The sequence below is a fragment of the Candoia aspera genome, chromosome 6, assembly GCF_035149785.1.
Source record: "Candoia aspera isolate rCanAsp1 chromosome 6, rCanAsp1.hap2, whole genome shotgun sequence".
NCBI classification, from domain to species: Eukaryota; Metazoa; Chordata; class Lepidosauria; order Squamata; family Boidae; genus Candoia; species Candoia aspera.
This window is the reverse complement of record NC_086158.1, coordinates 50,432,012-50,456,697: the sequence shown is the minus strand read 5'-3', so window position 1 is coordinate 50,456,697 and position 24,686 is coordinate 50,432,012. Positions and strand designations below refer to the sequence as shown.

General features: G+C 37.7%; 1 protein-coding gene across 2 annotated transcripts; it reads left to right on the top strand.

Moving 5' to 3' along the window:
• Positions 1 to 57: 57 nt before the first annotated feature.
• Positions 58 to 24,300, top strand: STN1 (STN1 subunit of CST complex). Of its 2 annotated transcripts, none has more exons than XM_063307120.1 (10): positions 58 to 315; positions 5,314 to 5,517; positions 8,405 to 8,500; positions 11,806 to 11,877; positions 13,475 to 13,645; positions 13,896 to 14,007; positions 15,178 to 15,346; positions 21,014 to 21,136; positions 21,893 to 21,965; positions 22,916 to 24,300. In XM_063307120.1, the coding sequence occupies exons 2-10, from the start codon at positions 5,385 to 5,387 to the stop codon at positions 23,071 to 23,073; spliced, it is 1,107 nt and encodes a 368-aa protein (XP_063163190.1). In that variant the 5' UTR covers positions 58 to 315; positions 5,314 to 5,384; the 3' UTR covers positions 23,074 to 24,300. The 2 variants fall into 2 exon arrangements, with proteins under 2 accessions (XP_063163190.1, XP_063163191.1); XM_063307121.1 differs by lacking the exon at positions 58 to 315 and adding an exon at positions 813 to 891.
• The last annotated feature ends 386 nt before the right edge of the window (positions 24,301 to 24,686 follow it).

The window sequence follows — 24,686 nt, the reverse complement described above, 5'->3', positions numbered from 1 at the left end:
CTCCTCTCTTCTCCGCTGCCGCGCGCCCGCAACGCCCTGGAATCTCTCCCAGCGCTTTCGCCAACACCCTATCCAGCGCCGCCTCCTCTCCCTACCGAACTACGCAGGCGCCCTGACACTCCCGTTTCCCAAGCTTTTATCCCTTCGCTGTAATTCTTTCCTTCGTTTGTAACCACCGGACATTACGACAATAAAAGGCGGGACAGAAACGCAAAGGATGAATTCTCTTCCTGTTCTTCTGGCCTGGCTTGCTTTGTCCGCGAGCGTGCCGCCTCCATCAAAAAGCCAATGAGAGCGCGCTGGTCTCTCTGGCGGGTAAGTCTGGGCGTGTTTAGGATTTAGGTCCACGGAGGGCTGGGATGGGGGTGACTGCGGGCTCCATTGGCGCTGCTACGGAAAGCCGGGTTTTTAGGTTTGTTTGGGCGCTTCCTAGCAGAACGAGAAAAGGACGAACGTACATTTAAATACACTGTAACTGGGGTGGGGGGCGTATTGTGCTGGGAACATGAGGCTTAATTTACTGTTGATGTCCTCCTGATGTTCTGATGACCACTTTCTTTAAACGGAGAATGTTTGGATGCGTGCGGTCAGTCGTGACAGCTTTGCAGGCAGATCCACAGTTTCGCCCTCAGTATTCCTCTAGTGGAGCCACATAACGGGGAATAAGGTTTCAGAGCAGCATATTGGAAATAATACCTTGCCTATGTTCATATGAAGAAGTATCATACACACACACACACACACACACACATACATACACATTATAGTTGTCATGAATAAAAGGGAAACTGTTTTGTCTCTGATTCGCTTGATGAAGCTCCAGTGATTTTGTGTGAGAATTACATTAGACTATAAACAGCAAAAGCTTTGTGCATGGATGTTGATTCAAAAGTAAGTGCTACTGACTTCAAAAGAGCTTTACTGGAGTAAATATAAATAGTTTCAATCAGCATAAAACTTTGTAGCAATACTTCCGTTTTGCAATGACTTTGCAATGGTTGACTTTGTGGTATAAAGGAGTGTCCAAAGCTCCTTATTCTAGAAGAACAATTATGGCTGCTCCTTCTAAATAAATAAGCCCATATTTTTGATTTCTACCTTTCTCAGGTAATTCCTGAGCTTAACTCTCTTATTAAATCCTGCTTACCTTTGGGAATGCTAGTTTCCCATCTCCTGTTCTTGGAAAATGTAAATTGTTTACAAGTTTCAGACTACTAAGGATAAATTAAATATTTAGTTGTCTGTCTTTCTAAGTAGACTTCCTTTCATATCTTATCCTGATTTCATAAGCGAACTTTAAACAGTTTGTTTTCAGCTTTCAAGAGTCTTAATCTTGTTAAATTCCTGAACATGGTCATTTACTTGGAGCTAACAATAAAGCCTCAATTCTTCATCTATCTGCTCTCTCTGACCTGGGAATCATTCTTCCACCCTTCTTTTTGGGAGAATTTCCTTAATGAAAATTGCCAATACTATAATAGTGATATGGCATTACTGGTTTTAATTTCAAAAATCACAATGCTACAGACAAATCTGCAAGTTTCTCTGAACAATTTAAGGAATCCACCCAACTGAGCAATATAAGGTGTAAAGGAAACTTCATAAGAACAGACTGCTGGATCGCAAATGAGGAAAAGTCTTTGCCTGCTTGCATTCAGTTGGGCGGTTTTACATGCAAAGGGCAGTAGGAAAGATAACTCTTTGAGTAGAAACATTGTTATGTAACTTGTTCTAAATGTTGCTTTGCTTTGTTATGTATCACTTGCAGGTAAAATCAAGAATGTGAAATTGGGATGGTCCTGCTGCTTCATTGTACCCTTAATATAGTTTCTCTTTCATTCAAATTTACCTGATGAATTAATATCTCATTTGTCCAATTGTTTGGTAAAGTGATAAGTTGTTACAAATTAAGTTAATCCAGATAGATATTTACAGCAGATCATATGGCACAGGAGCCTGATTTAGATTCGTGTCTGTGCGTTCTGTGACCAATCCATTCAGCTGCTGCAGTAGGTAGGGTCCTTATGTTAGTATTGAACTAAAAACCAGTTGATCATACACCTGTGCAGGATACAGGATCTCTTTCTTACAAAGAACTGAACTGATCCTATTTAGCAATTAGTAAGAACCAAACATCCAGATTGTGGAAGATGGTTTATTTAAATTAATAAATACGATTTCTCTGGGTTTTCTGCCTACAGTGGTATGTTATATGTCACTGAGGCATCAGTCCTATGGATACTTACTTAAAATAATCTCCACTGAGTATAGTTGAACTCATATCTGCAGAGACTTGCTTGATGAGTGTGTATAACATTAACATTTCTTGCATCATAACATTAATTTTAACATTCTTTATAGTAGAAATGCATTGTTTATCATTTGTGAAGATGGTCCACTGTAAGCAAAAATGCCTTCAAAACCAATGAAACTGTTATTTTAGTTCACAGAAGTAGGCAGCTTATTAACTCATCAGATATAGCAATTAAATAGCCTTCCTGCTAGTGGCAAAATGTCAGCTGAGTTCTTAACTGTAGTTGTACTGCATGTGACTAGCTCTTTTTGCAGAGATTATTGGGAACTCCTAATCTTCCTTGTGCTTTCTCCCTGAAAAGGTTATAGAGTTAATGATAAAAGAGAATGAAAGCAGAATTTCAGATGGTCTTAAAGCCGATGAGGCAAACATAGATTCTTGAACTAGCAATCAGACATCAGTATGTATATCTGAAACGTTCTGATATTTACATTAAAGATTTCTCTTAAATAAATGATAGTTGGCTGGATAAACAGTTATCTTAAACTGATAATGTTTATTGTGTGTGTGTGTGTGTATATATATATATATATAATATGCTGTATGGACTAGTCTCAGCAAATGCAAAATATGTATTTCTGAGCTTTATAATTGCACTGCAAACCATCTTCACATGTTTTCTCAAAAGTTAATCCTGTTGAGCTCCTCTTAAGTGTATTTAGGATGGCACTCCTAGTAACGCAATCCTATTAGGACTGAGGTTCTATCAATTGAGCTCAATTATTTTGCTATAATTGAGAGCATAGAGTATATTCTATGCTATACCATGAAATCAAGGTTACCTTTTTAGTTTATATACTATATTTCTATATTGTTAAATTTTGGTGTGCTTGAATGCTACCTTTGCAAGAGTTGGGTTTGTATTTGGAAAGAGACATCTATTTAGCATTTAGGACATAAAATGTTGTACCTGAAATGTATTAATTGGACAAGTGGAAAATATGAGAATTTCAAAAAACACATGATACAGCTTATTAAAGCCTTTAGTCAGAATCAATATTATATCCACATTTATACATTCATTATTGTACCTCAGTAGATAGTTTGTACATGTCAATGTGTCTTAAAATCTGCTATGCAGCATGGCTGGTCAGCGCTTTGAACTGGAAGGCAAAACTGTTTCAGAGAGTGTGGGGTGAGTATGTAGCACCTGTTTGCAGCTTCTTAAGGTGTTTTGTTTTGCTTTTCCCCCAGAAGGGAGAAAGGGCAGCTGTATAGTCCTGGGAAAATACTGCAAATTGGAGTGTATGTGGGCCCTCATATAGTACCAAAGCACTTCTTTGCCTTCACAAAGGAAGTGCTGTACAAATCCACTCTACAGTAGGAACAGAGGGCAACTTGTGGGAACTACTGTAGGAACTCCTGTGCAACTTTTCTTCATATAATATCTCTGATTCCTTCAGTCTGACAATGTTCTTTCTGCTGCTGGAAAATAAAACAAGCATAAACTATCCTTTCTCTTCAGATGGGTCAAAGGAAGATTGTGCAGCAAATACAGAACATTCTGAGGTTCAGCTGATTAAGAGAAAAACCTGCAGAGAATGAAACCACAGTAGTCATTTTTTAATGACTGATGTTACATTCCTAATTGCTCTATTAATGTATAATGTCAGTGTGAAGATAGGAAATGTCCCTTGATCTAACAGGAAAGACAGGTCACATTTGCAAAGCAGGCAATGACCTGCCTGTAATTCTTACCTAAATTCTATATCACTTTTCTTCTTTTCTGCTTACACCAACAGATTTCATAACCCTTATTTTTTATATTAAACTTTCCTTTTGCTGGTATAAAACTATGAGCTTACATATCCATGTTTTCTCTGCAGAGGTTAGATGCTGTATTAAGTATAAGAAGTAGCTAAATAGGTTTGTGTGAAGCCTCATATGGGTGCCTTGTTTTGGTAATGCTTAAATAAAACATCTTTTGATGAAGGTCTGCAGATATTTCTCTACTTCTAAGCAACACATTGAAGCCAGCATACTGAACCAGCTGCTTTGGTGGTCTTCTGCACATGCAGGTGCAGAAGACATTTCTATCAAAGCTGAGTGGCTAGGCCAAGTGAAATGTTTCAAATAGAGGCATTGCAAAAGAGCAGCTTCTTTTGTTTCAAGGCAGCTCTGCACTGTATAATGCCAGGGCTTGCTGTTGTTTGATAGCTATCCCTGGCCCTACTTGCATATCCTATCTAAGTATGTATGCTTGACACTCTACAGACATACCCTGGAGAGCTTTCCTTTTAGAAATTATGCTAGTTCTTCTGGGTCTATGTGCTTATACTTCTTTAATAGGCCTTTCCATCAATTTTCCCAGAAGTTGAATCAACCAATATGGAGCTAACTTGATCCCATTTTGAAACTTGGATTCCAATTTGTGCTTTTAAATATTCTTTCACATGAGAAATGACTTCAGTAAAAACCTAGCAATACTAGTAGATATTTTTTAATATCATACAATATTTTAAAACTTTTATAATCCACCAAACTCCTAAAAACAGCTAGAGGGACTAAAGGCAGAATATTAGTTCATGGAAAATAGTTGCTTTCTCCTCCACCACCCCCTTTTAAAATAGCATTAAACAAGAGAAGCCAAAATGGGAACTGCCTAAATTCTCCTTAAATAGCTGTTTTTACTTTAGCTTTTACCTGTACTCTAAAACAATACAATTTTAGGATCTGATGGATCTAACTTTGTTTCCCTGTAAGAGGTATAATTACAGAAAAGGTAGACTATCATGAGTACATGTCAGAATTTGGAAGTTTGAGTGAACTGGTATAAGGCTACTAGTGATGATCAAGGACATGTGTGGAGAAACATGTAGAATTTTTGCACTCGACTACTCTCAATTTAAAATATCAGTTTCAGTACAGTAAGTGGTTATATATTGTTGACTGTAGTCTATTTTAGTTCGCATCCTATGATAATTTTAATTGTGCTCTGCACATATAAATATTATGTTGCATCTGAAGGTTTTATATTACATATGCTTTGCTCCCACCAGACTTGCAAATATTTCATCTCAACTTTAACTGATGATTGGTTAATCTGTTCTTGGTGATAAACTGTTTTGGAATGTCTGCTGCAGCCATCACATCAGTAGATGAGGTCCCATCACTTTTGTGGGGTTTGAATCCCGTCTTTTCATCTTCTGCAAGATTATACATTAAAGACATATTAGAAATGAATGAGTCTAAACAGGTTCCAGGTAAGTAGTGAAATTGCTATGAAATTTATAACAGTATAACTTGTTTTAGTGAAAAATCAAGCTTGATTATGTTGTTGTGGTAGATAATCTGACTACAGATTCTCTCTATTCCTTTGGCACTTCCATTATTGTGCTGAAATCTCTTCTTTTTCATTCCAATTTTGAATTACCTTCAGAGAGATCAAACCTGAATCTTTTCCTTTGTTTAAAATATGAAGAAACAACTTGAAGTCCAATATATTTATAACTGTACAAAACTGCACAACTATACAAAAATAATCACCGGCATCTATGGTCATTAATTCAAAATAATTCATCAGCTGTTTGTGGTAAATTTTTTTTAGTTTTTAATCAGTTTTTGATCAGTAAAAGTATATGTATATCTTGATTCTGTTCTAATCTGTGTTTCTAATCTACTTGTCTCTTTCTTGAACTTTATAAGAATTAATTGTATAAAGTTGCTCTCCACCATTGATTCTTGGGCGTGATTGTCTTTCCAAAGTATTGATTCATTGTGCAGCAAATGTGATGTTATGATTTTTCTAGCACTAGAAATATACAGTAGTTGCAGAGAGCTGTTGAGTAGCAAGTGTTTTTGACATGGTAAAATCTGAGCAATGGTTGCTTATCTACTATGAATTCCTGAAAGAACTATCGCTCCAGTCACCCACTGTCATGCGCTGCCTGCCTCTGAATAATGCTCAGACACTGGTTCCATGGATCAGGCTCTGGTTTATTCACAGCGCAGTTACAGCGTCGGAAGAAAAAAGCTGAGAGTGACAGGAGCGCGCCGGTGCGGGGTTTAAATACCCCGCGCCGGTCAGCGCCCCCTCACTCGCGGTCACGTCACCCCCCTTTGTCCAATACGTTGCCCTGCCGGTGGGTGAGGGGTTGTGAGGCCCCGCTGGCGTTCCGGGATCGCCCATCATCGGGTTTTCTATTCATCCGGTGATTGCTGTCAGCTGGGCGATCTCCGTTGTATTGGCGCTGATGGCTTGGGTGTGCTCCGTGATCCGTTTAGTTATTGTTTGTTGGCCGTTAGTCGTTGTGAGTTGATGGCTACTTATCTTGAGCCCCTTCTCCTATTTCCTTGCTATTGTCATGTGTGCCATTGCGCTGATGACTTCAGCTCAACGGCACTCATGACACCCACAGTGTATGCAATTGTTGAAAATGTTAGGGATTGTTACCTAGTAACAACTGAAGACCCAAAGTTAGGAACCAGTTGTCCAGGAAAACTTTGTATTGATTTCTGCTGTACAGTATAGCAAGACAAAGCATGAATTCTATTTTAAACTATTTTTATCTATTAATATTAATATATTGAGTTAATATTTTAACTATTAAGAAAAAAGGCTAGGAAGGGCTTGTTAATGAAATTGGATTTTGCTAAGCAAGCAAGAATACCACATTTTTAATAAAACCAAGCGAAAAATTTGTGTATCTGTCTCTGTGTCTTGATGTGTATGTAACGGCATGGCTTTTAATTAAATGAAATGGCTTTTAATTAAATGAAATCATTGTTTTAATCCTGTCTAAATGCTATAAATGTATGAAAAATCTTGATTATACAACAAAGAAAAAAACTATAACAGCTTTTCTGTGTTTTTGCATATAACCTTGAAATAAAAAAAAACCTTGAAATTTAAAAAGTTAGGAATGGCTCAATCTTATTGCCAGTAATATGCTTTATCTGATTTCCTGTTTTCCACCATTTATATTGCTTACATGACAGCCTAAAAGAGATCATTGGGTACTCTTCATGAAAACTTCAGGATCTTCCATCTCTGAACAAATGGAACAGTGAATCAGACTATGAAAACATAATGCTTGCAATTGTAGTACAATATAACTAAGGGTATAGCATTTTATAGTCATCAGTGGGGGCAGCAGGTCTGTCATCCAGATTAGAATGCATCTTTGTTTTTAAAAGGCAGGAAGGAAAGGTTGTAGAATATGAAGCAACTGCTATTTAAGTGAGTTCCATGCCAGTCTCTCCAGCAGCCTTTCTCAACCTTTTGACCCTGGAGGAAGACTTGAAATATTTTTCAGGCCTCGGGGAATCCCTACACATTCAGGCTCAAATATAGGACAGAAGTTACAAAATTATTTGTTACTTGTGTAGGCCTGTATATATGCATTAACAGTGTTCTTGTCCTAACAGCCAGGAACCACGCTGAGACAAGGAATAGGTCTCTAGTGTTTTATTACTGCTACATAACAGAAAATCCTAACAAACTGAAGAAGCATGGGAAAAACCCAGACATATAAACCCCAAAGGCTAAGGCGGGCCCGATCTGTGTCTCTTTGAATGGCTACCTAATTCCTCAGTACTACGCATGTGCTTTACAGCCTGGATGGGAGCCCCCTGCTCGCCATCCTTACTCATGACAGTTCTTAAACTAAAAAAAAAAAAAGATCTCTTTAATGTGAAGTTGCCTGAATTTGAAATAATTTTTTAAATAAACATGATCTCCCAGAGAACCCCTAGTGACCTCTTGCGGAACCTTAGGGTTCAGAAACCCTGGTCCACAGTATCAGTGGCATGGGAATGGGGATGTCAAGTTCAGTCCAATTTGGTTGTCTTAATTATGAAATACATTTTAAAACATTTGAATTAAATATTCCATGTACAGTATGTCATATACAAATTTGAATTTTGTAATCTGAAACTAATGTATCAGATTTTTTAATACTGTACTTTGATCAATTGTCAATATCAATGGTCATAACTTTTTTGGTTTTTTGATCATGGCATGTGAACTTGTTATTGAAATTAATATTGGCTAAAACTAAGAATAAGGATATTAGTATTTGGGTTTAAGACATATAGAATTTTAAAGGATTAAATCCAGGAACTTACACTTTTTCTTTTTTCTTTTTTAAGGCATATTCTTTTACAACAAACATCCAATAAGACAAGTGGATATTTTTGGCACAGTGGTTCTAAAAAAAGAAAAAGATGCCTTTTATATTTATGGAGGTAACTGATTGTGCAAGATTTTTTTTCCTTTTTCCATTTTTAGTAGGATTAGTATCCTGAAGATGTATTTCTAGAGAAAGAAAGTTCTTTTTAATGATGTGTAAGATGAATGTATGTGTCAGCTGCATGGAAATCAACTCTACAGGAAGGCTAAAATTGTTATTAAGATTGGCTAATGTAACAGAATCTTGCAAGTTTGATTGTTCTGTACTGCCTTCTCCTCCTCCTCATAGTTCAGTGAATTAGGGAGGTGTCTGCCAGAGCTGCTTCTGAATGTTATCTCGTTCATAACTTTAAAAAATGCTTCAGTCCCCTTTTTTGTTTATAGAAAAAAAATCTTTTCAAATTATTTAATGGAGTTCATATCACTCAAAATACGCCTGTGTTAACAGTGAAATCCTGTAAATGTGTATTCAGAAATAAGTCTCATTGTGTTCAGTGGCACATAACCAAACAGAGCTGATGAAGGCTGGAATAACCTTCTTTTTGTTAATTCACATCTCCTTCAAAACATCTCCCAGACATCATTTTAGATTGACTTCTCAGAGATAGATGACAAAAAGAAGAATTTGACCTGACTACTGACATGCTGATAATGCTGCAACACAGTTATTTGGGTGACCAAAATGAGCGATTTCAGATAGTTGCTAAAAGCCAGAAATGTTGATACATCTTATGAAGCAAAAGGCAATAGAATGGAGTAACTATCTTCTAGCATTGCCTTCTGGGAATGTTTTGATGTCTCAGAACCAGGTGCAAGAACTATACCTAAATTAAAGGCTGAATGATAGCACTTGCTTTATGCCAAGAATTCAGGCATATCAAAATGGAATGTGAGGAGTGCCTGGGAAAAGTGTTTTTCTTGCCTTAATGTTTCTAGTAGTTCAGCGGCTCTGGGTTTGAAAGAGAGGAAACGTATCTCCATTATGCATAGTTTTCTATTTCTGGTCATCCTTTCTTCACTCTCAGTGTGAACCTTTCATTTTTCATTTTGTAATGAGCTTCTCATTGCTACTCAAACTGAACTTGGCAAAAATAAACATTTTCTTGGGAATAGTTACATGTTTCCAATTACTTCTCTTTCTCTATTTCTCCACATGGTCAGACTATTCTTAGTTCATTTCTCAGGCTGTGTGCCAACTTGCCCCTCCCTGTCCTCATAGCCACAGTCAGGCTGAGTTGCCCAAAATAAGTTGCAACTTCCCTTTCAGTTTAAAAATGAGGTTGTACCAGCTGGTGAGCTGAATAGCAAGTGTTGCATCAGCTTCCCAAGCCTAATGATTCATGAAACTCTCCTGTATGTGGATAGAAACTGCAAAGGATAGAAATAGGAAGTTCCTTCTTATGCTTCTAAAGAAAAATCTGAAATTTATCTTAACACTATTTATATTAGCTGAATCAAAGAAGCTTCTTAGTGTGATTCATTAACTGTGCAACACAGTTACTGGTAACTCATAAGATACACAGGAAAATGAAGAACTAAGTCATTGCCCAGGCTTTATCCATTCTCAGGAGCCATAATGATACTTACTGGTCTTAACATAATAATGTGCCTCTGTAATTAATCAGACAGAAGGATGGGAGTTGTGGAATCTGCAGAAACAGCTCCTTACACACTGAGAGTGAAGGAAAAATGACCAGAAATAGAAAGCCATGAAAAATAGAGGCACATTTCCTCTCTTTCAAACCAAGAGCTGCTGGACTACTAGAAACGTTAAGGGCAAGAATAACACTTTTCCCAGGGGCTCTTCAATATATATTCAACACATGAGGAGATGGGCATTAATGACATATATTACTCCACAGTACAGACATTAAAATTTGCTCATCTTACTCCAAATAATCTGCTCTGATATTCTTCTCTGCTACATCATTTTATAGATGCTTCTATTGATCCCAGATAAGGGCTGTAGGAGGACAGAATCAATATTAATTATGATTTATTTATTGTCATATTTTTATTACCGCCCATCTCCCCCACTTGGGGGACCCTGGGCGGTTCACAATAAAACAGTATAAAATATAATAAAATCAGAATAATATCAATAAATATACCTATAAAATATAATAAAATCCAAGTGATGGCAGATCTAATTCCACCCAAAGTGGACCGGAACCGGTCGTGGCAGGACTAGGGAACCAACCAGCCCCAAGAGTGGCTCTTCCTCTCCCCAGTCCAGGCATGGTGACAAAACCAGGTCTTCAGCCATTTCCTGAAGTCCAGAAGAGAGGAGGCCGACCTCACTTCTGGGGGAAGGATGTTCCAAAGGGTGGGAGCTGCTGTAGAGAAGGCCCACCTCCTGGACCCTGCCAGATGGAATTCTCTTGCAGATGGGGTCCGCAACATGCCCCCTCTGCATGACCGGGTGGAACGGGTTGATGTAACAGGGATGAGACGGTCCCTTAGGTAACCTGGACCCATGCCATGCCATGATAACCAACACCTTGAATTGGACCGGGAAGCAAACTGGCACCCAATGAAGCTTGCAGAGCAAGGGAGTAATATTTGCTGATCTTGAGGCACCAAAAACTGCCCGCGCGGCTGCAATTTGGCCCAGCTGTAGCTTCCGGATACTCTTCAAGGGTAGCCCCATGTAGAGCGCATTACAGTAGTCTATATGGGAGATGACCAGGGTGTGAATGACCATTCAAAGGGCCTCTCAGTCCAGGAAAGTATGATTAGCCCCATACTTTCTATCTATCATTATACTTTTCATCACCCCATCAGATCTCGCAGAGAAGGCATGCTGCGGTTACCATCAGCTAGGGACCTACACTTGGTGGGTCCTAGGAGCCATGCCTTCTCTGCTGTGGTGCTCACCTTATGGAATATCCTCCCTCCCAAGATTAGATTAGCACCTTTTGATATGCCAAAAGGCCCTCAAGACCTTGTTACATGATCAGGCCTGGAGCTCTGAAAAACTAGAGACTTGCTTAAATGGCTCCATTGTTGAGGGGGCCATTTTTATCCTCCCTTCACCTATGGTTTGTATCTTTGATTTTTATTTTATGGTATTTATTAATGTGGTTTTTATATTTTATCTGTTGTTTTTATATTTGTCATTTTATCTGATTGTTGTATGCCACCCAGAGTCGCTTTTGGTGAGATAGGTGGCTGTATAAATAAAAATTATTTGCCACAATAGGAAATAGTAACTTTTAGAACTAAGAGAGTTGCATGAGAGGAAACTAGTAGAGGTTTGAACCCAATAGCACTTGCTAAAATATCAGCCTACCATCTTTCTGGAGATGAGGGGAAGTAAACTTTTACCAAAATGACCTAAATTATCACTATTCTCTTCCAGTGGATGATAGCACAGGTGTAATAAGCTGCACCTGCTGGAAAAATGCTTTTGCAGAAAAGAAAAAATTGCCAGGTAATATGTTTGCAGCTGTTGTTGTCGTCTTTATGGATATTCAATATATACTACAGTCAGGGTTGTTTTCAGATATTACCATTTTTCTGTTTGGCTTTTTCATATATTGCTTACTCTATTGAAGACTGAAAATGGAGATATTTTTTTTTCAGGCCTAGCCATTAATTCAATTAATTTGTTAAATACAGCGGGATCTGACTTTTTTTAAAAAATGTATTTCCTTTGTATGTCTTTCTTGCACTTTCCTTTTTTCTCTTCAGGTTCCGTGTTGTCCTTATTATAGAAACATTACATGTATTTGTAGTTATGTGGATTTATGTCCCCATACAATAAGTTCTATTTGCATGAACAAGTTCATACATGTTTATAATCTGTAAAAATAGTAAGTAGAATAGAACACACTTTTGGACTAATTAATGAAAAAAGAAATTAGAAACATATTTTTCTGTTCTTCAGTATAGATTACTTTTTCTTACTACAGGTAGTACTTGACTTATAACCATTTGTTCAGCAACCGTTTGAAGTTATGATAGTGCTGAAGAATGGATTTATGACTGTTCCCAGAAGTTATGTCTGTTGCAGCACCCTGCAGTCACGTGATCAAAATTTGGGTGCTTGGCAGCCTGCCTGCACTTATGAATGCAGGGGCACTTCAACTCCTCCCACCCACCTATTTCCCCCACCATCTCTGCCCTTTTGGCTGCCCTGCACCCTGCCTTGCAGAGTGGCAAGCAGTCCCAGAACCACACAGCTCTGGGGCTGCTTGCCACGCTGCGGCTCAGGGGCTTCTTGGAGCACTGTGGCTCTGGGGCTGCAAGAAGCCCCTGAGCCACAAAGCAGCATGAAGCTATCTCTGGAAGCCTCAGCTGCCCCAACCCAGTCCCAGCAACAGTCACACTTGCTACCCTGCACTCCAAGGCCCCTGTCCCCTGTGCTCCACTGCCCCAGCTGACCTTCATCGTCTTCTTGCTCCCACTGCTGACGAGGTGTGCCCAGCCTGGCCCTTTGTGCCAAGAAGCCCCTTAGTGCTGCATGGCTGGGCTGGGCTGTGGCTGAGCTTCGCGCTGTGCTATGGCTCAGGTGTTGCTTCTTGAAACCCCAGAGCTGCAGTGTGCCAAGAAGCCCCTTTGCACTGTGCTGCTGGGCCGGGCTGGGGTTGGGCTTCGCACTACGCTGAGGCTCTGAGGCTTTGCAGGAGGAAAGAGAAAGCCTTGTGAATGGCCAGCAGCTTCCAACATGAGCTGCAGAGTGCATACCAGAAGTGCCCAAGTCTCCAGGGTTGATAATGTTTGGAGCAGCACATAAGCTCAATAAATAAATAAAACTAAAAATGCATGTCACAGAAAGGAGAAAGGAAAGAAAATCGAGGAATTTATAGCTCTATTTATGCCTGCTATTGTATTTTTTCCATACATGATACTGCTTAAGGACCTTTTCGAAGCAAGAAAATGGCAATTTTTAAGTGAGAAAAATATAACATGTCTATGTAGTCAGGACCTATATAATCATAGTATTTCAGAAAATTAATTTTATCTTGTCCAGTAAACATTGTTATTAATAACACAGCACCTTATAAGACGTACACATTTCCCTGCAGATTTTGAATCTCAGCCTAGTACTTTAAGTGGCCTGAATCTAACTGACTTGGTAAGAAATCTCCAAATAGCAATTCACAAAAAAATGAGGCTGGAAATTGGTGATCTAATCAGAGTCCGTGGTTGCATTCGAATTTACAGGCAACAGCGGGAAATCAAGGCCTCCATGTACTGTAAGTAATTATTCTTTCAGCAGTATGCATTTTCATCTTTACCTTTAAAACTTGCAGAATTGTAATCTGAACATTTTTCAGTAAAGACTGTTTTTCTGTCACAACTGAATCTATGTTCTTTATCTGTCTGGTATGCAGTACTTTTGATACTTTGAATAATCTGATTTTATTTTATATATGTAATATAGTAAATACTCTATTAACAATTTCAACACACTTACATTTCTATGATCTTCTCATATCTTTTCAGATAAAGTTGATGATCCTATGTATGAAGTTCAGATTTCCAGGATGCTAGAACTCCCCAGTCTATATAGGGATATTTATGATAAGGTATTCCAATTCCCAGAAGACACACAGAGGTCAGTGAGAGCTATATATGCTGAATTAAGTTTTGATATGGCATTAATTAGCATTTCAAGAAAATGTGAATCCCAGTTGGAGACAATGAAAAAGGTTATTTTATAGGAAGCATTGTATGGAACAGAGGAAGAATGATGAGGAATTAATGAATATGGGATGAAATAAGGAAGAGATATAGCTGATGAACTTAAGAGTACACGTAGTGTTAAAAATAATGCTTAGATGCACTAAGCAAGATTATCCTAAGATTGGATTGAAAACGTTGGCAAATAAAAAGTATTAAAATCCTTGACTATCAGTGGGATCTCAAAATGGCCAGCACATTGTCCAAAATAAATGGACATCTTGCCTCATGGTAATAAGGATATTTGGTAATATCCTTATTACCAAATTGTTTTCAAAGCCCAGTTCCTGTGATTCAGATACTCCATGATAGAACCCAACCTGGTTCTTCCCAGATATACTGTGACTGCGGTTCAGATAATTCCCAATCACCCAGGCCAGTTTGGAGAAGCCAGTGAAAGAAACCAAGGTAATACTGTAGCTAGTAGCAACCTAATGCATCAGCCACAGTTTAAGTAGAGGTGTGCTTAGTGTACTGTCTTATGTGTGCAGAGATTTGCAATAATCATGCCATCCAATTCCAAAATTACAAGCAGTCCTTGTTTAGCCACTGCAATCCTTTCCAGTAAAATGGTGCTAAGCAACATGGTTGCTAAGTGAACCACATGACTGAGAGAAAGACGCTGCGAAGATCGCTGCTGTTTCCATTTAGATAAAGTTTTCTCGTGCAGAAATGCCAGTGTTACTCTAACTCCGGCATGTGTTGTCAGGCACAGAAATTGGTCATAAGTGCATGCATCGGTCAGAAAGTGATTTTTTACTACCATTTACCATTTCGTTACCATCATATTTGCAAATGGTCATTAACTGAGGTAGTCGCTAAACAAGGACTGGCTATAAATGTAATTTCACAAGTCTATTTTGTACCTGATTTTAAATCAATGCATGCATTTCTACCTGTGAAGAATGTATAGTGACTACTAGATGTTCAGCCTTTCTGGAAAACTTCCTGTAGCTTCATCATTAGTTTTACACAGTTTTTTATTTTGGTCAACATTCAAACTCTTTTCCCTGCATTTTTAATTTTATTTATTCTCTATTAATAGTAATCATGGTGCATCAGATGAGCTGGGTTCTATTATGATACTGAGTAAAAAAATAAGAGACTTTCTGTTGAGGAACAAGATTCAGAGCTTCTATAAGCAGGAATTAGAAACAGTTGAGGATTTGCTATTGTTGGCCAGAGAGGATGGTCTCAGTACCGCTGTTGAGCAAGTGAGTAAAGGTGATAACTTTGTAATAAGTTTTTCTAATGCGGGCAGCATTTAAATTAAGAACGAACTAAGTGTTGGGCAATCACTTTATTTAAATAGTTTATTTAAATTTTAATTTATTTTAAATTATTTAAATTTTGTTTAAAAAAACAACATTTGCATCTGTTAACGGTGTGTCAGCCTACAATTTGTATACACCCCGTTTTAGACTCTACTTATGACAATTAAAAACTGATTTTTTTAAAAAGTAATTAGATTTTAATATTCAGGAACTGGATGAAATGACTGATTTTATGCATGCTTTTAAGCATCTGCAGTAAATATTGAAGGATTAAAACCATTAAATTTATAAATCAAACTACAGTGCAACATTGTATGTTAGATTTTAACCTCTAACTTTAAGTCACTTCTGTTAACTATATTAGGGAGGTATTCTGGAGTTTTAGATGTCATTTACAAGTAATGGATCAATTGAATAACAGAACCAAATAGTCCTGAACTTAAGGGCAGGGTAACTGAGATCCAACTTTTTAAAAAGATGGGACATTCTGTATAACATTGAAAAGAGCATTCTGACATCTGCCTCACATTACACACGTTTTCTTCCTGGGCATTTCAACTTGTTTGGAAAGAACCTTAGGGGTGAGAGATTTAGGAGGCTCCAAGCCACTAAACTCTAATTGAAATCAGAGTTGTGCCTAAAGTAAATGCTTGTTTGAGAGTTGGACTGATTTTCAATAGCATAATGTTTCGGTTTTTCATTGCACTTCTGGTTAAATGGGAATTTGCTTATAAAAAGTTCATAGCATGCAGAAAATAAGATCATGAGCCAAATAGCCATGGTGCATATTTGCATAAGTTAATGTATGTGGTGTTATGCATACTTGTATCATTTGAAAATCTGAATTGAACAAACAAAATTATTTAATATCCTTTCTGTAGTGTTATAATAAGAATATCAACATGTCTAGTAGTATCTCTTTAACTTCAATCTTTTAATTTTTTTTCAAGAGAAGAAAAATGTTTAGGCAAGATTTTCTTTTCTGTGGACTATATTTTTGTTTAATGCCACCCCTGAAAAAATGATCACTCGATTGAATAACAATAAAACTGTACCTCCCATTCACAAAGGCTTCTGTGAACTCTTTCCTAGTGGTTGCTTCCTGACAACCATTAGTTTTCATAAAAGAAATGTTTGTCATTGAAATTTAATTAAACAAATGGATTTGAATGTGAACAAGAACCCTGCTGATCTGTGCCACAGTGATATAAAGCAAAAGGAGCAAATAGTATAGAAGAAGGATTCAGGTTAGCTAATCAGCTGCCATAATAAGTAATTCTGGTAAAAGCTAAAAACTCTCAGCTCAGTAAATTAAGTACTCATAGATATTTGAGTTAGTCTAATTTGGTAATGTGCTCAAGAAACTTAGAAGTTTGTTTATATACATTTCACAATCCTAGCAACTCACATATCTCAGCCTCAGCTGCTCATTGGTAAAATTGTGAATAATATCCTTTTCAGTTTGTTGAATATCCTCCATTACTTTTGTCCAAGCACACCAACCAGAATCATGTTCCCTATATAAGACAGTGAGTATTTTCCCAGTTCAGGAACATTTCTGGTACATAAGAATATAACATAAGCAGTGCCCTGCCCTGGTCCATCTAGTCCAGCAGTCTTTCTCACTAGTATCCCAGCAGATGGTTTTCAAAGGCAGTCACACTATCATGGTACCATACTACCATCAAGACTAATAGCCATGGATTCCCATGACTTTCATGAACAGGCCCAACCCTTTTTTGAAGGCAGCGAAAATAGTTGCTAGTTTCATATGGAATGCTTAGCTATCATGGATATCTGATTCATGATTTTTCTTTTTCCTTTCCCTTCACTTTTTAAGTCCATACCATTTTGTAATTTGTGTTACATTTTCTTTTAAGACATACTGTATGTTGATTTTGAGTTTCCTAGCTATACAGTATTGACACTACAACAAAATTCAAATGATAGCTTTATCTTCTGAAAGTAGCATGATCAAACAATAAAAGTATAAAAGAGTTTGGTCTGTTGACCTCTCATGTTGCATACTGAATTTCTGGAGCTGTTTCCATCTTCATTTGGAACTGCAAGCTCAGTTCCCGTAGAGACAGAATGTCTTCCTCACCTTTAATCTTGCATCCTCAGAATCAACCATTTCCTTTTTACCTGTTAATCCTTGGATAAGGTCCCTATATCTTGACTAAATTATCATGTTTAGTTTTAAATACAACACACAGAAGCACCCTATATAATTAATCCTTTTCTTTTTATGTATCTATTTCTTATATAGTATCAGCTGGGAAATAGCATGACCTCTTACATAATCATATAATGTAACCTAACTAAATCCAAATAATTATGGCATGGGAAGGAATAGACCTCTTCTGACAATTACCATATATTCCAATAGTGTCCAACTTTAAAACAAAGGATTCCATAAGTGAATGATTTTTTTTTGGCAAAGTATTATGGTTTATCAGCCTATATCCAGATGATTTACTCAAAGCTATTTAAGCAATAATGCATTGCAACTTACTAGTCACCATAAAACAGCATTTGATTATATATATTTTTTGTCAACCTGAATATGTCTCTTGTCACTATATAGTGGGACTATTGTGACTTTTTAATTAGCAATTTTTAAAAGAAGACTGCACAACATTCAGAAGAGATTAATAAAGGTAAGGACCAGGGGAGAATGAACTATGTCACTTTAGCCCGAAGGAAAGTTGACTGAAGGAAAAGTTTGGCTGGATAGCAATCTTCAAATATTTAAAGGAACAAATACTCATTGGAACCATAGATGAGGAAGTTAGTTAAATTACAAGAAGGTGAGTTTTAGAATAGATTAAGGAAAACTTCCTTATTATGAGAACAGCTAAATTGTCTCAAATTGTTTAGGAAGGCTGCAGGATACTAGTATTTTGGACATATTTAAAGAATTTGATTACTGACAGGAACTTGACTAGATGTTCTGTATTCATCAGATTAATTTTTAAAGGTTAGCACTGCACATCTGGCACTTCAGATCTGCCTCTGAGCACCTTTCTGTTTGGACAACTGACAGAAATTGTGCATATTGCAAACAAATTCAATATAGTCAAGCTTCAGATATTTCAGGTGAGTGAGGACTTAGTAATACAGGCTATCAAAAAATGTTGTGTACAGGTAGTCCTCAACTTATGATGGCAATTGTGACCCAAATCTCCCTCACTAAGTGATCCAGTTGTAAAGCACAACGGCAATCCCTGCAGTCCTGGTTGCCATCGTTAGCCGAATCCCATGGTCATTAGGTGAGCAACTTCCTGCTGGCTTCCCACAACCAAAGTCAGTGGGGAAGCCAGCAGGAAGTTGCAAGTTGCAGGCAATTAAGTGTCTGTTGCTGGCTGGGAGAGGGAGGGAGTGGTGTGTGGGGGAGGCACAGCAAGGGTTGAAGGGAGGGGGCGGGGGTGCGTGAAAGGTGTGGCGCAGTTTGGGGAGGGTGTGCAAAGGTGCAAGAGGGGCACGACAGGTGCAGCGTGGGTTGGGGATGGTGCACAGGGGTGCAGCGAGGGTCAGGGAGGTGTGAGGGGTGTATGAGAGGCACAGTGCAGGTCAGGGAGGGTGTGTGGTGGTGTGCAAGTGGCCAGCACAGCACAAGGTTAGAAGGACTGGGGGAGGGTATACAGGTGGGGGAGACTTACCCCAACGACAATGGGGAAGCCGGCAGGGAAGGTTCCAAGTGGTGATCATGTGATCGCTGGGCACTGCAACTAGTCATAAATGTGAACCGGTTGCCAAGTGCCCAGATTGCAATCATGTGACCAAAGGGATGCTGGGATGGCCAGAATTCTGAGGACTGGCCATAACCACCATTCATTGTCGTTGTAACTTCAAATGGTTGCTAAATGAATGGTCATAGGCCAAGGACTACCTGTATGTTTAATTACTGACATTTGTAGTACTTTAAAGACAAATACATTATGGCATACTTGTCTGTAGACATTACTGTGTTTACAAATTATTAACTGAGCATTCCAAGTCATATGTATTTTAAAAAATTGTAATATGCACTAATATATGTCTCATAGTAAAACGTATATAAAAAGAGTACCTCAGCTTATGTTGGGTCACGTGTGCCTTGCTGTTTCATGGCATTATGAACACTTTTCATAAGAATGAACACCATTCTGGCCTAAACCTCATAAAGGTTTTGAAAGAGCAAAATGTATTGCTTGTAGGCAATCCTAAGATGTTCCAACTTGGCAGAGTAACATAAAGTTCTATAGAGTGTAGTAGAAATCAAAAGATTGTATATTATCTGTATGCTTTTATAACAAAACACAGATAAGAGCAGGTTCCAGTATGATACTTTTTAAGCTAAGAAAACATAAAGGAATTGTTGAAATATTTTAGTCCTCTTAGTAACTACTTTAATCAAATACTCTTTAGGACAGTATGTGAGGCTTTTCCTTTAATTACACATTTCCAGAGTACAACAGAATTAATATTTTCCTTTTTGAGTTTTCTAATCTATCTTCTGTATGTTCTGTATCTAATTACTTCCAGGTACTTCTTTCCCACTCCTTCAGCCACTCCCTCTGTGGCAAATCACTGTTTAGATCAAGGTAATACACCAGGGAAGAGTTTCAGCAGGAATAGCTGTAGGAGGTCAAACTGATGTGAGGAGCATCATAGCGTCATAAGCCCCATCCCTTTTCTCTGTGTATTGCAGTGTTGCACACACACTCCAAACAAGCAGAGCTTGCAATGTGATGGCACAACACAGCAGTTTCTGGGGACACCAGAAACTTAGAATAGGAAGACAAGACAACATTTTAAAGTGCTAGCCAGCCATGAAAATAAAAAATTGACCTTGTCCTAGTCCTAAGCTATCTTATGGAATGATTCTGAGGAACAAAAGAGGAATATATATGCTGTTCTGAGCTTCTATTTTTAGTAAAACTAAATCTGAACTCCTACAAATTAAAAAAGGAGCAGAACATTTTACACTGCCACTCCACTGACATATCACTGCTATGCTGTACTGTAACCCTCAAAAAACGAAAATAATGAAAACAAAAAAGGGTGGCTTGGCTAAACAAATCACACCACTTCTTTTAAAAGGGGAAGATAAGGCTAAGAAAATCACAGAAGTCAGGTTTCCTCAGGAGCTCCTTTGTTGTTCTTCCTAAGCTGCTACCCATTTCTTGTGTACTTTTTCTATCACTCCAAAGGATTTCATGATTCATAACTGTTTTAAAGTTGCTGTCCAAGGAGAGCCTTATGCCAGTTTATAGAATGATTTTAATTAAAGCTTGTCTTCAGTTATAATTAGGGAGCTCTTTTCTTTCCTCTTGTAAACCTTTTAATTTATTCATTTTTCTTTTATATTAATAATTTATCAGCATCTCTGTAAGTAAATTGCTTTGGCAGCAAACTTTTTTAACTCCTGAAGGTAATGTTTGCTGCAGTCTTTTTAATCTTAAGGACAAAGTGTTTGCTGCTGTTTAAAGATGAGATTTTCTCACTCTTTTGATTCTCTGAGAATACAGAAATAAACAGCCTAAAGAGGTATATAGCTTGCATGCACCTCCATACCTTCTTATGCAATTACATCATCTACTTTTTACTGTTTTTCCCAATCAGGCAGATTCCAAAGCTGGTTGCTGCTCCAGACTGATTAGGGACTCATTCATGGAAGCAATAAAGTTGTTGCAGAAAAATGGTGTTCTTTTTCAGAAATCAAAGACTCCCCAAAATATGTATTACGTAAGTATCAAAGACTTGAATTGTGCACAATGAGTAAGTAGGTAAAATAATGAACCATGTAGTTTTCCTTGCATCCTACTATATTTACATGCAATTACTATATGGGATATGCTGTTGGCAAACTAATCTACTGGCAAATGAATAGCACACTTTGTAAATGCAGTTTTAGATGATCTGAAAAGGGTGGAGTGATTAGATAGATACAAGCACATTTAATTTCACATGTCACTTTGGGAGGTACGGATTGGGTACATTCATTTTAAAATGTGGAAGGAAATAATTTATTTCTTCTTCCAAGTAGAAATTGGAGCTGAGTGCAGATGATGGCAGGAAACATAAATCTTGGGGCTGAACAGTAGTTCTGTGATATGATGAATTTATATGATACTGTGAAACTCAGCCACATTTTAGCATAGCATGATACAAGAATCTCATAATTGTAGTTTGTAAATCATGAGTTATAGTTTAAATATAGTTGTTTGAACATTTTTGATGAATCAACTCTCACTCATTCAATAAATGATGACTTAGTACAGCGTATGAACCTGGCTATAGTGTCTGAACAGTGGGATGGTTTTGAACAGGACATCTGAAAGATGAAATATCATTGCATGAAGATGATACTCTGAAGTGTTCCTTCCCAGTATTATATTCTTCTGAGAGGAGAATGTAGCAGTCTATAATTGTAAGCCTGGCTTTTATGTGTCAGTATAACAAAAATTGTTTTTGTTTAGCAATTTATCCTGTATATTCTAGGTTACTGAACAGGATACAGAATTGCACAAAGTAACTCTTGAAGTTATCAGAGCTGATTGTAAGAGACCAAAATGTAAGTAGGCTCACTATTACAATTGTGAATAGTGCAAACAGAATTGTGAATTGTAATTGCAAACAGAAGGATATTTCTTATTATTCCTTATTTAAATAATTCACACATCATAAAAAGTGGAATTACCTGCAAACTCCTGCAGGAAGTTCTTTTCACATATTTTCTTTTAGATACTTTTTGGTTTCTGTAATAAAATATTTGCCTCAAAGTATCTGAGACCAATTGTACATGCTCATTTCAGCCTTCCATCCTTCTGAGGTCGGTAAAATGAGTATCCAGCTTGCTGAGAAAGGTGACGACTGGGGAAGGCAATGTCAAACCACCCCGCTATAGTCTGCCAAGAAAATGCTGTGAAAGCAGCGTCCCCCCAAAGGGTCAGAAATGACTTGGTGCTTGCACAGGGGACCTTTCACCTTCATTTCTTTTTACTGCCTCTTTTACCCTTTCTAGCTGATTCTCTGCATCCTGTATTGATCAAAATTGCATTTCTAGGAATGCAGGTGAGGCATCTTTGAAGAAGAGAGGAAAGCAAGATATTTAAAAATCTTTCTTTGTTATGAAATGTTAAAATTTTGAGTTAATTTAAGAGCTTTGAGGCCTTAATAGACCAAGGTACAAAAAACATATACTTTAGCACAAAGTTAAGAATGTGTGAGAATGGCATTCTCTTTTGGGGCACAGGAGAAGAATCAAAGCAGTGTAGGGTAAGAGTGCATTATCTTTTTTTTAAAAAAGAGCTCCCTCAGCACTCTAATAAGAAAGTAGCAACCACTCATACAATATTGTGCTAAAGTAATACTTCTAAAACTGCAATATAAGAGTAATTGTCTTTCCTCATCAATGATGGATCCTGCAATTGCACCAGGAAGACTACGTAAGGATGCTATTCTTTAAGAAAGAGAATAAACGGTTCACCTATTTGCAATTCCATGCTTGCTTTTTATTTGCAGATGCTGAAAAAGGGTGCCACCTCCGTCACATACTCAGTTGTATTCAGCAAAGCTATAATCCTTGTGTCACTGAAGCTGTTGTCCGTTGTCTCCTTGATTGGTTGGAGATCAACAGTGAAGTTGTCACTACCATGGAAGAATACTACACAGTCTTTTAATCTAAGAAATACCATGGTTGTCTGGAGTCAAACATTATCCACTGATCTCTGCAACATCAGATTTTACTGTGTACCTGCTAAAACATTTTTCTAATTTAGAAGGTGATGCCAGATAAAAATCATTTTATTTTGTGATATTCCCAGTAAATATTGTTCCCAGTAAATGTTGTTACTGTTTGCAGGGCAAACAATAACATGTTACCGTTTTTTAAGGGCAGGAGGTACTAAGCACTGATGTAAAATTAGGCTGTGAATGCCCTCTTGTGGTTGGATAGAAGAAAAAAGAACAAACCTTTCCTTTGGACCACATAGATCAAAAGAGAGGAAGTATGTAAAAGGAAGAACAGTTTGATTTGTTTTAACTTTACTGCCAGAGACCAACAACACAAAATTACAGTTTCAAAAAAGACAATACAGAAAAGTGAAGATGATAAAAGGTAAAACAAAATAAAAAATAATATGTAGAAATGACTAAGTTGATTTATCCATGCCATGAGGGGAATAAGCATGTAGGATGTTTAATAGTTACTAGCTGAGAAATCCAAACCTTTAGTCTCCCATTACCAATTGCACAAAATGTTACTACCTTTCTGAATATTTAGTATCACATCAATCAAAAGAAAGAGCCAGTTTGGTGTAATGGTTAAGGCATCAGGCTAGAAACTGGAAGACTATGAGTTCTAGTCCTGCCTTGGGCATGAATCCAGGTGGGTGACTTTGGGCCAGTCACACACTCTCAGCCCTAGGAAACAGGCAATGGCAAACCACTTCTGAAACATCTTGCCAAGAAAACTGCAGGGACTAGTCCAGACAGTTGCCAGGAGTAAAAAACTGACTTAAAGGTGCAATCAAAAGAAGGCAAATTTTCTCATAGGACCAGCCACAACAGTTTAACTACAGTGGTGTTATGAAGGCTCTGCACTCAGTTATGTAAAATGGACAGCACACAATAAAATACGAATAACAGACTGAATGCCCCTCAGTACACGGGCACATAATCTATGCATATCAGCATAGAAGATAGGGAGTTAAATCTCACCAGGGAGAAAACTTGACACACTCAAGATAGTTATTGAATAATTTGTGAATATAATTGTTGACTATTCCTCATTTAGCAGAGAATAGTATTCTGGACACTGTGAAGGATATCAAAGATTCATTGTTTCAGTTCTGCATTGGATTGGCTCCCTCAAAACCTATTAAACTGAGAACCTTTGTTGTCTAAAATCTAGGTTCCTTTTTCCATACTAATTGAAAAACATCCAGGAGAGGCAGTGGTGAAAGAACTATCAATTTACCCCCAAATCTAAGGTGACAGGTTCATTCAAACCCCTGTAGAAGCAAGTCCAGATTCCAATTACAACAAAATTTGGAACATTCTGAGGCATTCAGAAAGGATTCTAAAAAATGTTGATTGGATTTCTTCATTAAATCTTACATCTTTGAAGAGGCAGATCTAAGGATATTAATGTCAATGGGCACATGGTTCCTGCCTCTGCTGTCTGTAAAGTTCAAAACCGCATAAGCAGTTTGGGCCTGATTGGAGTCAGGATCCTATTGTTTCCACCACGTCACAGAGAATTAAAAAGTGATTCCTAAACATTTAAAGGTCT

Bases quoted from the DNA above. Each gene is read 5' to 3' on its own strand.
- STN1 (XM_063307120.1), top strand. From the start codon at position 5,385: ATGTCTGCTGCAGCCATCACATCAGTAGATGAGGTCCCATCACTTTTG. The intron at 8,501-11,805 runs GTAACTGATTGT...ATTCTCTTCCAG, and splicing joins TGCCTTTTATATTTATGGAG to TGGATGATAGCACAGGTGTA. The intron at 13,646-13,895 runs GTAAGTAATTAT...ATATCTTTTCAG, and splicing joins AATCAAGGCCTCCATGTACT to ATAAAGTTGATGATCCTATG.